Here is a 20,713-nt window from a genome sequence, read left to right on the forward strand (position 1 = left end):
GATAAAAATGAATGTATTACACATATGTACGTGTGTTTGTATGTGTATGTACGTATCGGGTTCATTTGAGGTTGTTAAACGAATTTTAGGTGAAAATCTGCGACCCGTTTGATTTTACAAAGGCTTCTATGCTATTCGCTAGGTTAAACATTTCTTTGAATTTATCGATCGTCTCTCTCTCTCTATCTCTTTCACTTTATTATTGTATACATATTCTTTCTTTCTTTTCTATTTATTTTCAATAATATTTTTATTCGATTCTATATTGGAATACTTGAATGCTACTCGAGGGTCTTCAAAAAATAGTTGATTATTGCAATATCCATTGCTTCATCCGTATATATCTCGATTTTCTAAGGTATTTGCTGGAATTGGTATGTTATATTTATGTATTTAAATATCTGAAGAATCTAGGGTAGAGACTATTTACATATCGTTAAGAGAGTAAATTCCATTTTATTTGAACATTTTTTATATATTTTTTTTCTGTTATATTCCATTGTAATTACTCGTTAGCTCTAAAAGTATTATATTGTACTGTAAAATAAAAATAATTCATATATTGTAGTACAATATATAATAATAAATAATATTATAATATAGTATAGTAATAAAAAAATATAATACCGTTGTACACTATATAATAATAATAATAATAATATGTAATACTGTAATAAAGTATAGTAATAAATAATATTGTAATATAGTATAGCAATATAAATAATAATAATACTCTATTGCAGTATACTAATAAATAACGCCATACAACAGTATAAGTAAGTAATACTTGGATAAGTAATAAAAATATGTTTATAGGTAAATGTATCAGTAAAATGCAACAAGAATGTAAATGCATTAGTGTTGTTGTGTATGCATGCGTGCGTATGGATATGTATATGTATGTACATAAAAGGAAGAAACGTTGCCCGTTTTAAAAGCCGTTTCGTCTGTCATCGACCTCCATTCGTTTCTTTCTCTCTCTCTCTCTCTCTCTCTCTCTTTTTTTCTGTTTCTGTCTCTGTCTTTCCTATGAGAGGGAAAGGAAAAACGGTCGGTCTGTTCTTGATTGAGACCAACGATGGACAAATTTGGCATTGTGAAGAGTACCAATGCTACCGTGTATCTCGTGGTCGTAGAAAGATACAAAAAAATAAAAAGAAAAAAAAAGAAAAAAAAAGAGGAATCTAAATATCGACGTCGATGCAAACTCCGACCCCTTTCTTTATCACTCTTGATCCCGCTCGCTTTTTCTTTCTCTCTCTCTATCTCTCTTTTTTGTTGTTGTTGTTTTTATGCTTCTTTGTCTTTCTCTTTTCCCCCCCTTTTTTTTTTTTTTTTTTTTTTTTTTTTTTTATTTCGGTTTCAACGTCCAACACAAAGAAAAATCTCCACGCAGTGCGGAACTTTTGGCCGACTTTTCCGATCCCAGTTCGCGAGATCTATTTCTCTCTTTTTCTCTTTTTTTTTTTTTTATCTTCCTCTTCTTTTTGTATTTTTTTTTTTTTTTACCAAAAAGTGTTGCGTACTCGATACACGACACAGATTATCATCATTGTCATAGGACACCGGCATCGGCATCGAAAATTTTCATCATTGCAATCGTCAGTTATAATATTTACATATTATAAATATTATAATCATATTTTCAGGAAAAAAAAAAAGGAAAAATATGATGAAAATTAAATTTAAAAAGAAACATTTTTACACGTAATATGTGTTAAATTAAATTCCATCGTAATTTAAATAATAATTAAATTCGAAATAATAGAAAAAATAATATTGTAAATTATTGATTTTCATGTCACGTTTACATATAAATTTAAATATAACAAAGAGAGATAAAGATAGACGTCGGTTTAACGTTTCATTATAGTTATCATTTATCAGCCATTAGTCAATTGCACGTTTGAAATACCAACGTGTTATATCGCCACTTGACAATCCTGTTCTTGCAACGAGCAACGTAGTCGTGCAATTTTCTCTGTCGCCGACAGAATAAAGAATAAGAGAGAAATAGAGAAATAGAAAATTCTCAAGCAGTAGTGTATTCGTAGCACGATAACGAAAAACTCGGTTAGTCGTTTATAATAGACTCGTTATTGGAAATATCCCATTGGCGTCGATAGATACGATGTGATGTTCTTCCCTATTGTATATTAAAGGTCTGCCTCTATTCAAACTCGTACTACTTTCTTATCGACATCTTCAACCACTTTCACTTTCTTTTTCTTTCCTTTATTAGTGCTGTTGATTAAACCATCGAATATACCGAAAAAATAAAAAAAAAATAAAAAAATAAAGAGAAGTCATTTTTGAAGTGAAACTTTATTAAGCAACGGTAACAATAAAATTATGAAACGACATAAAAAAAGAGAGAGAGAGAGAGAGGGAGATAAAAGCCAGAGTAAATCGTCAATTGAACGAAATTATGTAAGGTTCTAGTGTTAATTGTGGTAATGATGGTATGTGTGTGTGTGTGTGTGTGAGAGTGATACATTTGTTTATGGAAGAATGAGTAGGAATGTAAAATACCTTAAATGATTGTTAATTAATCGATAGAAGTGTCTTTTGTTGTCAAAAAAAAGTCGGTATATAGGATTTAAAATCAAGATTAAAAAAGTCATTTAAAAATATAATATAATAAAATACGTTAATAGGTAATATAATATTTTAACCAATATATATATATGTGTTAAAACAAATTGAAATATAAGAAGAATGTATTAGAGTATTAAAATAATTGTTAATTAATCAATAGAAGTGTCTATTATTGTTTAAAAACTCGGAATATATGTTCGGAGCACCGTCCTCTTCGAAATTTCTCTTCAGACTGGGCATTTGTCATCTATGAAAGTTCTTTTATTGAAAATTGTTTATATGACTTTTCGAACGTTGCGCATGTGTATAAAGGGAATTATATACCTAATACATCAAATTTAAGATTATACCGCTCTGATTTTAGCTTTTTTCATTTCTATACAATTGTTTAAACTAATGTAGATTTGTTGTAACGTTCCTGTGCAGTGGTGACTTTGTGATATTCTTTTCGATAAAAAGTTCACCCTCCGAAGTCACCACTGCGCAGGAACGTTAAAACAAATGTACATTAGTTTAAACAATTACATAAAAATGAAAAAAGCTAAAATCAGATCGTTTTAATCTTAAATTTTATTGATTAGGTGGATTATTCTTTTTATACACATGCGTAACGTTCGCAAAGTCTCATATAAACAACTTTCAATAAAAGTAATTTTCTAGAGAACAATGACTCAGTCTAACAGAAGACTTCGAAGAGAACGGTACATAGACACTATACACCGAGCTTTTAGATAACTACAGACACTTCTATCGATTAATTAACAAGTTTTTTAATATTCTAATGCACTCTATTTATATATTTAAGATTGTTTGAACATATATAAAATATATATTAGTTTAAACATTACTTTTCTATTAAACATACACACACTTTGAATATTAAATAATTTTGTTATATTTATATCATATATATCATAATATAAATATTTATTTATATTTGATATGTGTACTTATAAAAAACAAATGAAAAATTTGATAATAAAATTTATTACAGCATATCGATTTGTCGAGAAAAACAAAAATTGGACGTGAAATGAAACGCATTTAATAAATTGGATTGTTTTATAGGGTTCACGATTTGTCAAAGGGTCACGAATGACTTGTTTAAAAGGTATAATTTTTCCGCTCGAGTAAGAACTTATCGTCTCGTTCCGGATTATGATGCACGCAGGTGCAATGTATGTAGTAATGTCTCAAGTGGCATTTGTTTGTACAATATGTGTGTGTTTGTATGTATGTATTTATGTGTTCGAACTCTCATCTGAGCATTGCCATTAACCGTCGAAATCACAGCTAATATTATATTAATTAATTAATTAATTAATTAATTAATTAATCTGTTAAATTCAAACCTGGAGTTTTATTTCGTACATATATTTAAATTACATATCAAATATAAAATTAAATTCACGGGGGGTAAAAGATGATAATTTTTCGATTGAATTTTTGGTATATTCGAATAATTATCAGAGTCTTATAATATATTTAAAAAAAACAAGAAATACAAAATTATTTATTCATATGTTAAATAACAGAACGCGCATATTATTTCGCATAATTTTGCACACAAATGATTTATTGTAATACTACCATAACACGAAAATTGTCAAAAGTTTCTATACAATTTTAAGAATCAATGTTTCCTTTTCGCAAACTTTATAAACGAATTTCTTATTTCTTTCTTTTTTTGATTTTTTTTTTTTTTTTATTTTCAGATCGCAAAACTACCAAATTAAGTTGCAAGACTACGAGTCTAATTACAAGTCTACAAAGTTTTAATATTATTTTTCTTTTCTTCAAACTCTCTCATCACCCCCTCCCCCATCTATAAACTCCTATTTTTCTTCTTTTCTTTTCTTTTCTTTTCTTCTATCATATAACGAACTATTATTAAAATCTTTTTCGTATATTAATTTTAATCCCGAATAATTTTCTTTAAATATTCTTCCTGAAGCAAATCTCTCTCTCTCTCTCTCTCTCTATCTTTTTTCTCTGAGAAATAAATTCATGTTCGGTCGGTGGAATAAGAGGAAGGTGGAGGAGCAGGGGGAAGGAAATAAATCACAGCTCTCGATTATGGTAGAAGGCCACTCTCCGGGATATAAAAGATGTTCCATAAAAAGGATAATGACTCTTCGTTCAACGAAGTTTATCGTTACTCCCCTCTTTCGCATGCATAATTTTCGTCGTAAGTTTAGTTGTGCGTCATCGGTACGTAAGCCAGCCTAGCTAGCTAGCTAGCTAGCTTACTCTTTCTCCGCTATGTTCTTCTAAAACTTACAAAGTTTCACTCTAATTCTCACGTAATTTTTTTTCTCCCCCCTAGCCCTCCCCTCTCCACCATTCACCCTTCATCATTCTCTCTCTCTCTCTCTCTTCCTTTTTTTTTCTCTATATTTTTTTTCTTTTTTTGAAGTACAATAAGTACTAGTACGTGTCTGAGTGCGAGGGACACCGAACTTTATTCCGCCGTATCGATCCTCTCCCCTCTGCAATTCACTTACGAAAGGATCTCTCTGCTGTTAGCAGAAAAAAAAAAACGGGGGAAAGAACAAAAAGGAAAGGAAAGGAAAAAAAAAAAAGAAAAAGAAGGAGAAACAAAAGGAAGCTCTTCCTGTCCTGAAATAATACCTCGGATCTTCCTTTGACGAGAATTTGATATTTGCCTGGAGGATATTCTTTGATTTATATGACTTTTGGATAGGGTTACGTATTTGAGAAAATAAATTCGAAAAGTTTTATTATATATTATACTTTCAAGTGTCTTCCTAACTTTATACTTCTTTTCGGAGCTATTTTTTGTCTTTTTACTGTTATATTTGAATTTTCCTTGTTTTTTATACATCTTTTTAATACTTCGTTCACTGTTATATTTGGATTTTGATGAATAAAATATTGAACCATTGTTTAAAAAAAAAGAAGAAGAAAAAAAAAGAAAAAAAAAAAAGAGAGAAAAAAATAATGTAAAAAATGGACGAAATATAAATAGAGAATACCCCGATGTTTTATTAATTTTGACTAACGAACAGGATCCGGCAACACTAGGAGACGATACTTGAATTCAGTCTGTGCATTCAAAGTGCATGGCGAGTCGTTATGCTCGTAATTCCACAACATTTTTCTCTCTTTCTCTTTCTCTTTTTTGCTACCACAACACGTTCTTCGAATATAGTATTCCGTTATGTCGTTACAAACCCATTATACTGTCTGTGACGATGCACAGACACCTGCACAACACAGTACCACATAGGCTCAACCTGGTCTCTCAAGATCGTATCTTCGACCAGTACTCGCGTTAAACATCGCGTGGATCGGTAGTCTCTCAGCCTTGTATATTTCTCAGACAAGAAATACAAAATGGCGTCCTTGGCTCGAATCATTTTTTGCTAATTTTTAAAACCCACTCCTCGAATTTTCCACACATATTTTTGTAAGGATAATATAATTGATTTTATACGAGTGAAATATAAATACAAAATAATAATTATTTGAATGAAAAGAGAGAGTAAAATACTAAGTTGCTATTAAATGAGAACAACGATTAATAGGATTGTCGCGACGCCATATTGAATTTATTATAAAATAAATAATAGAGATTTTTAAAACGTTTACGAGTGTAATCTTCGAGACGATTTATATTTAACGATAAAACCCGCATAGTTGCATGACAATTTCTTTAGTTTCATCGACATTCCGGTTCGAACGAGTCATTATGCAATTAATTCCGAATACAATTTTTACGGTTCTCGATAGTCATGCTCATTTATCTTCTATGTTCGAAAGAACGTACACGCGGTATTCTAACAGAAAAGTAGACAATTACAAGTACAACCATCCTCCTGCAACATGGTTTCAATTGATATAAACCGTCAACTACAACCCCAACACAATTAGAGACATTTGCCTAATTTTGTATTATTATACATACTTCGTGATTTCTCACAATATAATAAACGAATGAGCCATGTTGTAGAAGACATTTCCTATATATTGTTAACTTTTTCCCCCATAAATGTGAAAACATGAGTATTGGAACGTATTGACTGTACTACTTTTAAAAACTGTACACTGTGTATATATACAGCAAATATTGCTCCAAGTCTTGGCTCGACGCAGTCGATGTGCGTTTCGAATTGAAAGAGGTCTGAATTATCCGTACTCATCGCATACACACACACACACACATACAAGAGAACAGATAATGTTCTTTAAAAGTCGAAGAGTATTACGTTCGTCAGCCATATTGCAGCAATGGCTGCACTCTTCCATTTTCTTTGATTTTTCCAAAAACAAATGAGCGTTCATTTGCTATTCTAAAAAACCTTACTGTATAATTGCTTTATTAATTAGTTTATTTATCTATCTATCTCTCTTTCTATTTCAAAGATAAATGAAATTGAAGTAATTCGATTGTAAAAGCACAAATTTTTATCGAGAAGGATCCACAAATTACAAAAAGAAATGCTAGGAAAGTCGTCCTCATTGGTCATTGCATGGGGGAGGGGGGAAAGGAATCGTTAACAAATACGATAATTCAAGATTTGAATTTGTATTCTAATCCTGATTATTGTTTCGATAGTTTCGTGAATTACCGAGGTAATCATTGAAAGTTTCGCGAAATCCTTCGGCAAATAAAATCGGCTTAAGTCGAATAAATCTGACAGGGAGGAGAACGGATCCTTCCAATCCTTAAATATTCTAATAGTTATCGTAAAATTAAAACGAACATTTGTTCGACTTTTTGTATGATAAAAATGTCAATCAATTTAACGGCTGCATAAAATATTAATTTTATTAAAAAAAAAAAAAAAGAGAGAGAAAAGAAAAAAAAGAAATAAGACAAACTAACAAAAAATTCCTTTAGAAATATAAAATAAATATAAAAACATTTGACTAACTAACTATGAGTCAGTATAGGTTAGGTATGTACTAGTGACTCTCGAAGCGAAAGGGATAAAGGAAAATAAAACGAGAATCGATAGGAGCTGCATTTCGCAACGAACGCAGATAGAAACAGCAGCAGGAGGAGGAGGATGAGGAGGAGGAGGAGGAGGAGGAGGAGGAGGAGGAGGTGGTAGTGATGGAGGTAGAGGTATAGGAGCAGTAGATGGGAGGAGAGCAAATAAAACGAGAGAGTATTGAACGTGCAAGGCCCAGAAAACGAATACTAACCGCGAAAAGCCGTCTACCAGACGAAAACCGCCATTGCAATTCTAGAATAAATTTCAAAGCTTACGTGATTGAATTTTTAATCTATTTCAACTGAACTTTTTTTTCTATCTTTTAAAAGAGGATGAGATATATATATATATATATATATAAAATTGTGACAAACTCAATGAAATGAAATTAATTGAGTGAAATGAATTAATTTTGTTTTTTTTTCTTTTCTTTTCTTTTTTTTTTCAAAGAGGTAAACGAACAAAATGTATAACCTGTTTATCGTTCGAAATGATAAAAAAATAAATAAAGATTGCGAATTAAATTCGATGGCGAGAAACGATCAATCGTAATAGTATAAATTATTTAAATGTATTCATTAAAGTTTTCAACTTTATTTTATGTTTCCGATCGAACGATCGATTTCAATTAATATAAGTAGAAGATATAAAGAAATTAAGTAATGCGGTTGGTCAGGTTGAGGAAGATGAAGAAGATCGATCGTGCATGAAACATCAATTGAGAACGTTAGAGTGGTCAGTAAGATAATTGCGATCTCTCTAGGGGAGTAATTTGATGTTTCTCGGATGTATCGGTGTAGAAATACAGAAAGTAAGAAAGAGAAAAAAAAGAAAGAAAAAGAAAAAGAGAAAAAGAAAACGAGAGAGAGAGAGAGAGAAAGAGTTACACGTGTCGTAGTTACCACACACGTGGTGTTACATGACATGATGACAAACAGCAAGTCTGCTCGACAAAGGAGAACAAAAAGAACAAAAATACAAAAATAAAATAAAAAGGTAGAGAGAAAGAGAGAAAGAGAAAGAGAGATGAAAGGAAAGAACTCAGTGAGATGGAAAGAAAGAGAAAGCAACGAACTAACCAAGAATGTAAAAAAGGATTACGCGTGAAAGGATGTAAAACAGGATGCTCTTATGCCAACTATGACGCCATCTTATCGTTCTTGCTATATTTTATGAACTTGCACAAAATTTCTTTTACGCGTGCATATAAATTTATATATGTATATATAACATTTGTTTGAAACCCAAGTACTCTTATAATAACATCGATAACATCGTCAATCAATACGACGTAAAGAAACGTAATGGAATAAACATAATTCGATATGCCTTCTATCTCTTACCAATCATCATGAATCATTCATTTTGGTTACTGGAACGCAAACAAGCCTCGCTCTGTTTCTTTAAACTCAATCGATATATACATACACACACACACACATATACACATTCACATACATCAGGATGATACAAAACACATCTAACTCTTCTAATACAAATGAAAGAAAAAAATAAATTAAAAGGAAATGAAGTAACACTTTAAACGTTTATTATATTACTCCAGAATAAAATATCGGATTATTTCGATTTTAACATTGATAATCCTTTCTGAAATTGCAAGAAGGTTTTCTCTCTTTATAAGTATTATTGTTATTGTTATTATTATTATTATTATTATTATTATTATTATTATTATTACTACTGATTACTTTTAGTGGACGAACGCGCAAGCTCAAGTCTCTGGGATATTAAATGCATCGTCGCTTTTCTACGACGTGCTCGTTAGTTAAGTGTCACGAGCACAACGTACTACAAACAGGAAACGCTAATTGAGAGGCTTTAGCATCGTTTTACTGGCCACTACCAAGAGAACGTGAATCTACCTTTTTCTCTTTCTTTCTAATCTGTTCGTTCGTTCGTTCGTTCGGTCGATTTCGGTAGTCGGATTTTCTCGAGTATCTAGAACTTCGTAAGATTAACAACAATATATAAATAACCGGGTCGTTGACAGAATATATACGCTACAAGTAACGTCAAAATGTGTCGGGTATTATTTTGGTATACAATTTTGCACAAAAGAAAATTCTGACGCAACTACTGGCAAAATGAAAAAATTCAGAAATTAGTTAGTTGTTTGTTTGAACGATTACTTTTTTTATTTTTCTATACTATCACTTCTACTATTACTAGTATCGCTACTAATACTACAACTACCACCATAATAACAACCAACCACTAATACTACACAACTACTTTGGAGATGACACGCATGGCGAGTCATCCCGGATTTCATACGCACTGAATGCCTGCAGTGCATTTCATGAGAGAAGCCGAGGTGGAATCTCGTGTTACCCGGTGAAACCTCCATTGTTTCGATGGGAGTTCTACAAACGTACGGAGTAACAAGTTGTTGAGACCTAGGCAAAGGGGGGAAATACAAGAGAAAAAGGGATGACTGGGGGGGAGGGGAATTGGACAAGGTAGAGTATAAAATAGCAATGAATGAAATATGTAAGTAACGAGCGTAAACTCGCAATGACGGAATAAAACGTATCGTTAGGGTTCGTTTTTCTCGCTCCCTTCGTTCACTTAAAAGTGTCTACATTTTTCTTTTTGTCCCTCTAATTCTAATTTCATATGCAGTAACTTAAATATTCTCAAAAAAAAAAAAAAAAAAAAAAAGAAAAAAAAAAAAAGAAAAATAATATGCAAAATAACTTTTGCGCGTATTCATTATATAAAGTTTTGTTAATAAAATTAATTACATTATTATGAAACATATACGCACGAACAAAAAGTTCAGAGTTTAGTTGGAAAAGTTAGAAAGTCGGTTAACCTTAGGTGGCAGCGGTGGTTGCAATGGTGGTAGTGGTGTTAGTAGAGGTGGTGTTTTAATTCCCTGTCGTTGCAAGAGAGTACATCTCGCGCACCAATATCCCGTTTTCACGTAGTAACGTTGGCACAGCCGCAGATCGATTAAGCTCTATTGCACGCACATTCACGATGCTCCGTGCTTATCCTAGACGGCATACTAACTTTCCAAATATTCGATGATCCTTCCCCTCTTTCTTCCTTTCAATTTTTTCATTTCTTTAATTTTGTATTCTCTATCAATCCCCTTTTTAAAAATAATATCTAATGTATACTAGGAAGAAAAAAATCCCTATGTGCGAGCCAAAAGTTTTTCAATACTTTTTAAATATAATTAATTTTTTTTCCAAATTTTTTTTAAGCGAACGTATTTTCTATTTAATTTTTTTGATACGACAATAATACCTTATAACTAGGGTAGGTAATAACTAACTAACATTTCTCTTTCTAACCTTTTCATAATTCCCGCGCAAACAATAAAATCTAATCGCTATGATGGTCACGTTACATTTTTTTTTGTTCTTTTCCTTTTTTTTCTTCCAACCTACGAGTTAACGATGACATTATTAGATATCGTCATCGATTTATACGCCGATGAAATGTTTATAAGAAATTATATTTTGGATCGATGGTTTGAGAAAAAATGGCGGGAATATTCGAAAAACATTTTTCCTTCATATATTTTGTTTTAATATTTTCATTATTATTATTGTCGTTTTGCACAGAAAATAATAAATCAACAGTTAGTTCGCTTTTTTTCTCTTGATTAAACTGAATGATTAGAAAGAAAGAAAAAAAAAATAGGAGATCAGAACCGTTAGAACTAACGATCAAAAGCCACGAAGTAATTAATATGCTGGCCAACGAGCACTCTCAGAGTCTAACAATACATGGAATCGACGGGAGAATATTAAGTCTTAAGTCTACTCACTTAAATGAGTAACTTAATCAAGAAATAATGACTTTGTTATAATAAAAATAATAAGGATGAATTTCTAAAAGATCGTTTTCTCAATGTTGATCGTTAAAATAAATAACAATATTGATATAATAATAATAACAATGAATAAAAATTATCTTAATTATATTTCGGTATAAATAAAAAAAAAAAAAAAATTCAAATTAATGCTTCAGCAACTTCGGCAGGAACAAGGAAAATGTCGGTGAAACTAAATTATACTATGATACATAAACCAATAATTAATTAATTTCAGTTCGAATAACTTTAACTTCGCTAAAATTATGCAAAAATAATCATGTGAATTTATAAATATCATTTTTTTTTAAAAGTAGAATAAATTTAATTAAATAATATTTAGAAATACACGAGAAACACACACAAATATTCAAATAAATGTAATTAATTATAGATTCGAATAAATTTGACCATAACGAGAAACTATACTATACTATACACATATCATGGGATATAAATACGCCTGTACATGCTTTATTGCAGTTCCTTTTGATAGTATCAAGCATTTAATCTTTTCATTTAGCTTCGTGTACCGAATAATGGACAGAGTAATAAAGAAGAGAAACTTACACGAACGAGAATGTCGTTGTAACGTTACTTTCAAAATGTACGACCATTCGCGTTAATTAAAATTATTACTTATAAAACTAACTAGACGAACTCTCTCTCTCTCTTTTTCTCTTACATCTATTTTACAATGGATCGAAATACACGTTTGAAACTGATCTCTAACAACACATAACGCGTTGTCGCTGTGATTTCATCGAGTTAAAGAAGAAAATAAATTATTTTTCTATTGAATGTGCAGTGTGTGTAACTCGTCGCATTTTTTTTTTTTTTTTTATTAACACGAACATAATAACCTTGACGAACATAAATAAAGTGGATTAGTTTACGCTATACCGAAGGAAATTTGACCAAAAAAAAAAATAAAAAAATAAAAATACATGTTCGTTAGAAAAACAAATAGATAAAGAAAAATAATAGAGACAAAAAAATAGTATAATTTCGCCTTTGAAAAATGATAATAAAGCTTTTAGGAGAATAATGTTAAACGTTTTAGTTATTTTTCTTCCTTTGAGTTATATCCAGCTAATTTTTTTCTATCTTTTTTTTTTTAACTTTTTTTCTTATCTCTTTCTAATATAGAATAACTATCAGAATGAGGGAAAAAAGAGAAGGAGAGAACTGACGACGAGTTCTAAATCGTTCAGGAATCTCATTTCGCGTATTTAACCGTATGAGGAACTCATCTAACGATGAAGACACACGACTGATTGAAAATCTATTTAACTGTTTGAAAAATGTCAGAAATATTGTTACTAAGCTATATATATATATAGTTAAATATATTGTTAAATATATTATTAAAAATACAATAATATATAAGTATTAAAAATAGTATTAGGTATTTAGTATTTAATCGCATAAAGAAAATTTATTCTAATGATTTATTAACTATTAATTGAAAACTTAAATAATTATAAGAAAAACATTAGAAAAAAAAGTAAACTGAATCGATTATTCTAAAGTGTATTTAACCCTACGAAATACTTTTCTAACGAATTATACGCAAGTTTGAGAGATTGAAAATTTGTCGAAAATTATTTGAGAAATATTAAAATAAGTAAAATATATATATTACTACCATCGACATTTCATAATAATTCATTTAGAAAATATATATATATAACTAGAAACAAATAACATCTCTTTCTCTTTCACCATTTCTATTCTCTTTCAAATGACAAGAAAAAAAGAAAAAACCATAGAAAAATGAAAAGGAAAAACATCCCTAACCTTGATTTCAGCGTTTTTGGTCCTGTCTTCTGTATTGCTCGTATCTGTCTCTCTTTCTGCTCCTGTCTGTTGTCTTGCAGAACAAACCCTTTCTTTCCTTTTTTTCTAGTTGTAAGGTATACGCAACTTTTCTTCTGAAATAACCGCCAAACGTTTTTTTCCGATTAACGTGAATTGAAAGTTAGAAAAAAAATTGTTGAAATTATCAAACGCACAAGATAGATCCTTCGAAACGCGTTCGCGAAAAAGGACTGACGTCTGAATGAAGGCACGAACGATCCTACCGAACGAACGAACGAACGAACAACGACGAACGACCGCCCTGCTCACTCGTTTCTCCCCACCCTTCACACACTAACTCACTCATTCTCTCTCTCTCTCTCTCTCTCTCTCTCTCTCTCACTCACACACAACACACACACACATTCACGCAATACTCTTTCTCTCTTACTTGAAAATACAATAATAGTATTACTTACAAGTCGGTCACCAAATAAACCTCGTCGATGTTTGTTCACCGTGATCTATAGATCAATGATTCACACCCCGTAGATCACACACTAATTTCCTTTAAACAGGAATTAAACCGAAACAAACGACACCCGACATCAAAACAGCCCCTTCTAGTCAACGACTGATTTTTATCGAACTAGCCGCGGCGAAATGCGGATCGCGCTTCCGACGCCCTGACATCTTACAGTTTCTTCGTAAACTAATTGGTAATGTAGCGGTTTACACTCCAATTTTTCACCGTAGGAACGCAGGCAAAAAACCTTAACTGCAGAAAAAAATAAATAAGTGCTCTTAATTGCACACTATTTGTTCAATCAAAATCCATAGCTGCTCACTTTATTAATTAATTGTTTAATTAGTTATTAATAATTGAAAATACAAAAATTTTCTTTCCTATTTTTAAGCAAAGCAACGAAGTTTGCAACAGCAGAAAAAAATTAATAAGTGCTCTTATTTGCTTAGATTCATTTTATCCAAAATTTTTTATTTATCGTTAATTAGTCGAAAATAATTATTACACTTTGAATAGTTATGAAATGGCGACGTCATGAGTGGGAGATATGCTATACACATGCGCAACCACAAATTAAAGGCGCAAGCACACTTGGAAAAAAATGAAAGTAAAGTTGGTATACCTGCAGGGGATATATTTAAAGTTGATTTCCAAAGTAACAACTTATAAGATAGTGAAAAGAAATAAGTTAATCGTTTATAATGTATAAACAATAGGTACATATTTTCATTTTTTCATTTTTTTCTGCTGTTGCGGTTCTATGCCAACTTTTTTGTAGTGAAGTATCTAGAAACTCACAAGTCCCCTTTTTTATCTACCCAGCATCATTTTTGTTACCACTGGGACCACCATTGGACGATAGTATGTACTTAACGCGATGACGGTACAATACTATCAATAACAATATTCTTTTAGTTATATCGTAAGAAAATTTAAAATAATTATATTTAATTTTTAGTGTCTAAATACGTGTGTGCCTTCAGAAATGCGTTTTTTATACATATATATTTTAAAAAGTAGAAAAAAATCAAAACGAGTAGATGATAAATCCAACAATGATCACCTGTAACAAAAATAAAACTATATTAATCATACAATCAAGTGATACAATAGCCTAACATACAAATCGTCCGGTTCGCAAAGATGCACTTTCCAACTGAATTTTTTATTTGTTATTATCAGATCTCTATTTACCGTTGTAATGAAATTAAATTTAAACTAGTGATTTTACATTTACATAAAAAATATAAAAATAAAGAAATAGGAAAAGTACAAATATTGAGTTAACACAAAAAATATTATCTATTTATTATTATGAAATACTTTTAAGCTGCATTATATAGAAAAGAAAAATTGCAAATTTAATAAAATACGATAAAAATGACAAATTTTAAAGACAAAACAAGAAAAAAGAAATTATTGTAATATTTACCGAACGTTATTTAAGCTTAAAAATTTATTATTACGAAAATTTTAATATTTTTTACTCTAACTAACACATATGCATCTTTTGGACGATATAGACACGAATTTGGTGTCCCATGGAGATGGAATAGCCCATCATCTCCAATTACAACTACAAATTAATGACGAACAAAAAAGTAATATAATAAAATATAAAATATGACTAAAGAACTATTTTCGATAGGTTTGAACTTGCTGTTGAACCCTTGAAAATAACTCAATAGTCTATGTAGTTGCCCTCTTCAGCCACAATTAAGTGGGGGCCTCTTCGGCATTTATTTTCAATTATTCATAACTAATTAAATAATTAATTAATAAAGTGAGCAACCATGGATTTTGATTGAACAAATAGTGTGCAATTAAGAGCACTTATTTATTTTTTTCTGCAGTTAAGGTTTTTTGCCTGCGTTCCTACGGTGAAGAATTCGCGTAAGGATACATCAATGTTTCGTTTATCTTTTTGTATTAAGAATTTATGTCATATATTTATTACATTTGATTTGATTTATGGAATATTTAATGAAAATTTTTTATAAAATGGGGTTATTTAATAAATATTAACATTATCGTCGATTATATGTAAAATTTAAATAGATACGTTAGCACGACCAACAGATTGTTTCAAAACTAATGTTAAGGAGAAAATATTAAAAATTTATATTTTCAAGAATGCATATATGCATTTGTTTATAGCAACGATAAAAAAACGAGTTTAATTGTATCTAGATAATTTATTATTTTTTGATTATTCGTCAGTCAAACGTACTACAGAAAGTTTTAAATTATGATCGTAAAATGTACACGTACTCACTAATCTTAAGTTTTTCTCGTTATTTTGGAATATACCTCGTTCAGAAATACATTGTCGAGAGAGAAATGACCAATCGCATCCATAAGATAAACTTTCGTGATTATTATATTCGTCAACGATCGAAGGCGTCTCCGTATTCTGACAATCGATTACTTTAAATCCACCATACATACAAGCAGCCAATAAAAATCGACGCGCGAAAGGATCCCATTTCAAACGCCAAATACCACCATGCAAATCAGTTTCTGAAATCGGTCTCTTGAAATTTCTCGTATCCCATAAACGTAATATTTCGTCATAACTAAAAATCATTATTTATCTTTATAGAATATCTTATTTTATAAGGTTCTCTTTTTTTTTTTTTAAATACCTTCCCGATGCTAATATATGTTCTTCATCAACATTGCTATGAATACTAGTAACACCAGCAGTATGAATCCTATTAGTCATAGTAGGCTTATTTCCTGTTCTTATATCAAACCGTTGAAATTTACAATCATCACCACCTTAAATAATTATTATTTGTCAAATATTAGAATATTAATGTTAAATTTTGAATATGTAATTCGTACCGGTGTATATTATGTTTACATTCCAATAATCAAAAGCAGCTATCCATGCTTCATATTCATGAGATGACCACGATGTTAAATTTTTTATTTGGTCATTATATAATTCGAATAAAGATGTGCCACCAGTAGAATCACTAACTATTATCTTAGCTATGGAATTATCTTTGCTAGAATATTTTCCTATCGACCAGTCGAGAGACAAAGCTAGAATTTCTTCCTTCTGATCGTTTACTTTCAATTCTGTCATTAATTTTAACATTTCATTGTTCCCACTTAGTAATTGATAAATTTGTAAATACCCTAACGAATTAACTACACCTAACAATATTTTTTGATTACACATTCCATGTGCCCATTTCATATCTAGTACACCTTCTGTTTCTAATTGTTGCAATAACTTTATATTACCACCATTAACAACTTGGAATAAATATATTCTGCCTAAACGTCTACTTGGTTTCAATTCATTTTTTGCAACACTTTCTGTATTTTCTATCAGTTGATACGTCCCACATACGAAGAAGTCTTTGAATGGTTCTATGGGACACCATTCTACGGAATCTGCGTAAAGCTGTGTATCGAAAGTAGTCAAAGTTCGAAACATGTTTAAAACAAGCAGGTACACAATCTGGAACAGAAAAAATGTTCATAATAAATTAGGCTTAATTTATATTTTCAATAATATTTTCAATAAAATTAAATTTTGAGAATTACAATGTTTTACAATTGGTATAGATAATAAAAAAAGTATTACATAACTTGGAACAGAAAAAATGTACATAATAAATGAAATTTATTTTATATTTTCAATAGAATTAGATTTTAAGGATTGCAATACTGTAATTGATATAGATAAAAAATTTATTACTCTAATACAAAAGCTTTTATTTGTTTCATATATTATAACATATGATTAATGTTAATATCATGAATTAACATTGGTATAAAATAATACAGATACGGTATTATATATAAATGCACGCTATTACATAAAAATTCAAAACATATATATATATATAATTAATAAGTATCTGGAATTATTCTTTTTTTTCTATTGTTATTTCTTAGAAATAATAAACCTATCGAGAGAATAAAAAAGTACACTTGTAAGTACTTGATCTAGGTATACTCATATTCCTTTGGATATAGATATTCTATATTCAGATCACAGTAATATAACATTTTTCTATAGCAGTTAAATATATATATATATATATATATATTTTTTTTTTGGGGAGAGAGCATTTATATGTTTGTTGGATATAAGCAATTGGAGATAAAATTTGACTACTAATAAATGTATTACTCATTATACTGAATTGATAAATTATTAAAATAGTTAGGAACTTATTAACATCATCCACACACATACATATATGTATATATATATATTTAAAATCTTTCATACTGATCATTTTTATAAATCATAAAGTATATATCAATTATCTTATACCACTCGAGTCATACAGTATATAGTTTCATTTGCTTACAATATTATTCTTACAAAATCAGGAAATAAATATTTGTACTACCAGCATATCTTAGAGTAAGGCCATCTATTTATCAGAAATTCTGGCTATTGTATAATCTGTATTTATTAATAAGGAATATTGTACTATGAGTATTTTATGATTAGTTCGCAAAAGATAGATAAGTCTGTCTGTAAAACGATGTAATATATTTATTCGCATTTGAAGTAAAATATTCTGCAAAACTGGTGTTCCTTATCTCTTTCTTATTATGGCAGCAGTTTATTATTCTCAAATTTAATCATTTTATCTTTCTATTATATTTATAGCGCAGAAGATAAAATGCTTCTATGACATAATAACTTTATTTAGTTAAACTATCAGTTTATAGGAGTCGAGAAAGACATTGAAAGATATGGTGTTGGTCTTTACCATTAAAACTATATATTGATTTATACTAAAAATCTTTAGAATTATGCTTAACTCGCATGTAAACTACTTCTGCTGTTCTTATTTTTTTTTTGGCAGTGTTGTTATAATTTATTATATTATATTTCCTCCATTAAAATCATAGAATTTACATTTTTGTAATCTATAAAATGAAAATCAATAAGTTAAGTTAAACAACGAAAAAGAAACTAAAAAGAGGAAACTAATATCTTAATTTTAAAGTACGATAAAAACATAAACCAGGCAAGTTTAAGTTTTCATTCAGTCTTTAACAAAAATAAAAATCATATTAATCTCTTTGGTATAATTATTCTACTTAAATATAATATACCAACGTTCTCTGCATATATAAGCATTTCTTCGCATATGAACTATTGTTTAAAAGAATAAATAATTTAAAAAGATATAAAAGCGCACGCATGAAATGAGATTTCTCATATAATATTATGTTCCTAACTTGTACTATGATTTAGGTTGGTCGATATTTGAGGTAGATGATATAGTCCTAAAGAATAATATATTATTAGGTCTGTATCTTTCCTTCATAAAAATAGATATAGATTCTATAATTATGACTTTTTCTATAGTTTGATACGTTAACAATTTCTTTTTCATTTTAATATATAATCGAATAATAAGACAATAATACAAAAGACCTACTACTTCTTTTTCAATTTTCTCACTTAGTAATCTATACATTATTATTGACGAGCACTTTTTTCAGTTTCACCTAAGCATTCTTTAACTAGAGTGCGTGCATGTATTAAGCCACGTTTGACTCTTTCCGCTGAAGTGCGACTCCCTGCATAGCAAGGTCTAATTTCTCGACCTAGTTCTTCTATGACCTTAAGTAATTGTATGTATCTGGATTGACCAGGAATGCAAGTAGCAGTACTAGATACTACTGTATTTTGTTGCAAAGCTCTGGGATTTGGAACGTTTATCAACGGTTCTGTTACTATAGCAGAAATTTCTACATTTCCACGTTCCTCTTCCATCTTCTTAATCCTGAATTGTCTTCTATTATTTTCCTTATCGTTTACCTTAATAAATAATTCATTAATTTCAACAAATTTGAAACAAAAATATCATTAGCTAACCTTAATTAAACAAATTTCATATAGCAGATAAATTATTATAAAATTTCAAACAATATACACTTTTTCTATTTATTTATAAATCATAAGAGAGAAAAAGGAAAAGATAAGAGTACTACATATAGATCTAACATAACCTCGAATACATTTTTAATATAATCACAGAAAATATAGAAAAATTTAATTGTATTTACATACCTTAAATGATAAACCTTAATTACACTGCCTATATATAACTATATAATAAGTACATAAGCGAAAAACAATCAATCACTCAACTTTTTATTGGCACGCCGCAACTTGCAGGCGCAAGACGGTGCGCTGCAATCGTCTTTTGCTTTTCTGCACCATTTATGTATACATATGTATATATTTACTTACCTAACCTTTCTAAATATAAATAGAAAAGAAAATCTGCTTTCTTTAATATTTCGTTTGATTTTCCAAAATTTTAGTTATAAACAATAAAAATATACTGGTTACTGTATTTTCATTAAAACAACGTGTACGTATGTAATACAATTTATAGTTGTACCCGCGTTGTTTTGTACGTGCATACATACATGCATCCATACATACAAAAACAAACTGCATGTTTATTTAATGACGTATTTGTTTGAGATAAATAATGTGACGAAGAAAGAGAGAAGACATTAAAAAAAACTGAGACTTTATTGAGCAATACCTCATATTTATGTCCAGGGATTATATTTCTCGTAGGTACATTTTTGTTTCATCAATTTTCTTCTCGTACGTATACTATTAGGTAATTATTGTTTATTACCCGTTGTATTAACCAAAATTGCAATAAAATATTTTTTATATATAAAATATAAGTGAGAAGACTCTTCAGTTTACACATCATTTCTAGTTTGTTATATACTATTTTCTACATTAGAGAAATTTAATCAAATCTAAATATTATTTATAAATCTTTCTATTTCACCAGACCCAAACAGCAAAAAACATAAAACATCTTTTGTATAAAATAAAAAAAAGTTTTAAAACAATTTTTACTTACCCCCTTATTTAAAAATTTGTCCTATCTTTTATTTAATTTCATAGATAAACTAAAATTAAACAATTGAAGATAATTATATACGTACAATTAAACCAAA

General features: G+C 29.6%; 3 protein-coding genes across 8 annotated transcripts in view; all 3 read right to left on the reverse strand.

The window, feature by feature from the left end:
* The window catches only part of LOC106790550, a 27,875-nt gene extending 14,050 nt beyond the window's left edge, over positions 1–13,825 (reverse strand). For 2 of the 4 annotated variants that reach the window (XM_014755554.1, XM_014755534.1), the window contains exon 1: positions 13,207–13,530. The gene's annotated coding sequence lies outside the window, so the exon portion shown is untranslated. Of the gene's footprint in view, positions 1–13,206; positions 13,531–13,685 lie in introns of those variants that run through there. The other 2 variants (XM_014755539.1, XM_014755546.1) reach the window with 2 other exon arrangements.
* On the reverse strand, positions 13,686–19,971 carry LOC106790571 (diphthine methyltransferase). 3 transcript variants are annotated; one of them, XM_014755576.1, is made up of 5 exons: positions 19,794–19,971; positions 16,580–17,207; positions 16,378–16,513; positions 16,004–16,308; positions 13,686–13,918 (listed from the first exon to the last, which is right to left on the reverse strand). In XM_014755576.1, exons 2-5 carry the CDS (start codon positions 17,181–17,183, stop codon positions 13,848–13,850), a joined length of 1,116 nt encoding a protein of 371 aa, XP_014611062.1. In that variant the 5' UTR covers positions 17,184–17,207; positions 19,794–19,971; the 3' UTR covers positions 13,686–13,847. The 3 variants fall into 3 exon arrangements, with proteins under 3 accessions (XP_014611062.1, XP_014611052.1, XP_014611072.1); XM_014755566.1 differs by lacking the exon at positions 13,686–13,918 and adding an exon at positions 14,435–14,795 and having other exon boundaries at positions 16,043–16,308; XM_014755586.1 differs by lacking the exon at positions 13,686–13,918 and having other exon boundaries at positions 15,918–16,308.
* On the reverse strand, positions 19,200–19,496 carry LOC106789908 (cyclin-dependent kinase 2-associated protein 1-like). The gene has a single exon (XM_014754459.1). It carries the CDS (start codon positions 19,494–19,496, stop codon positions 19,200–19,202), a length of 297 nt encoding a protein of 98 aa, XP_014609945.1.
* Positions 19,972–20,713: the final 742 nt, after the last annotated feature.

The sequence above is a fragment of the Polistes canadensis genome, unplaced genomic scaffold (genome assembly GCF_001313835.1).
Source record: "Polistes canadensis isolate GaletaPanama2010 unplaced genomic scaffold, ASM131383v1 scaffold_7, whole genome shotgun sequence".
Taxonomy (NCBI): Eukaryota; Metazoa; Arthropoda; class Insecta; order Hymenoptera; family Vespidae; genus Polistes; species Polistes canadensis.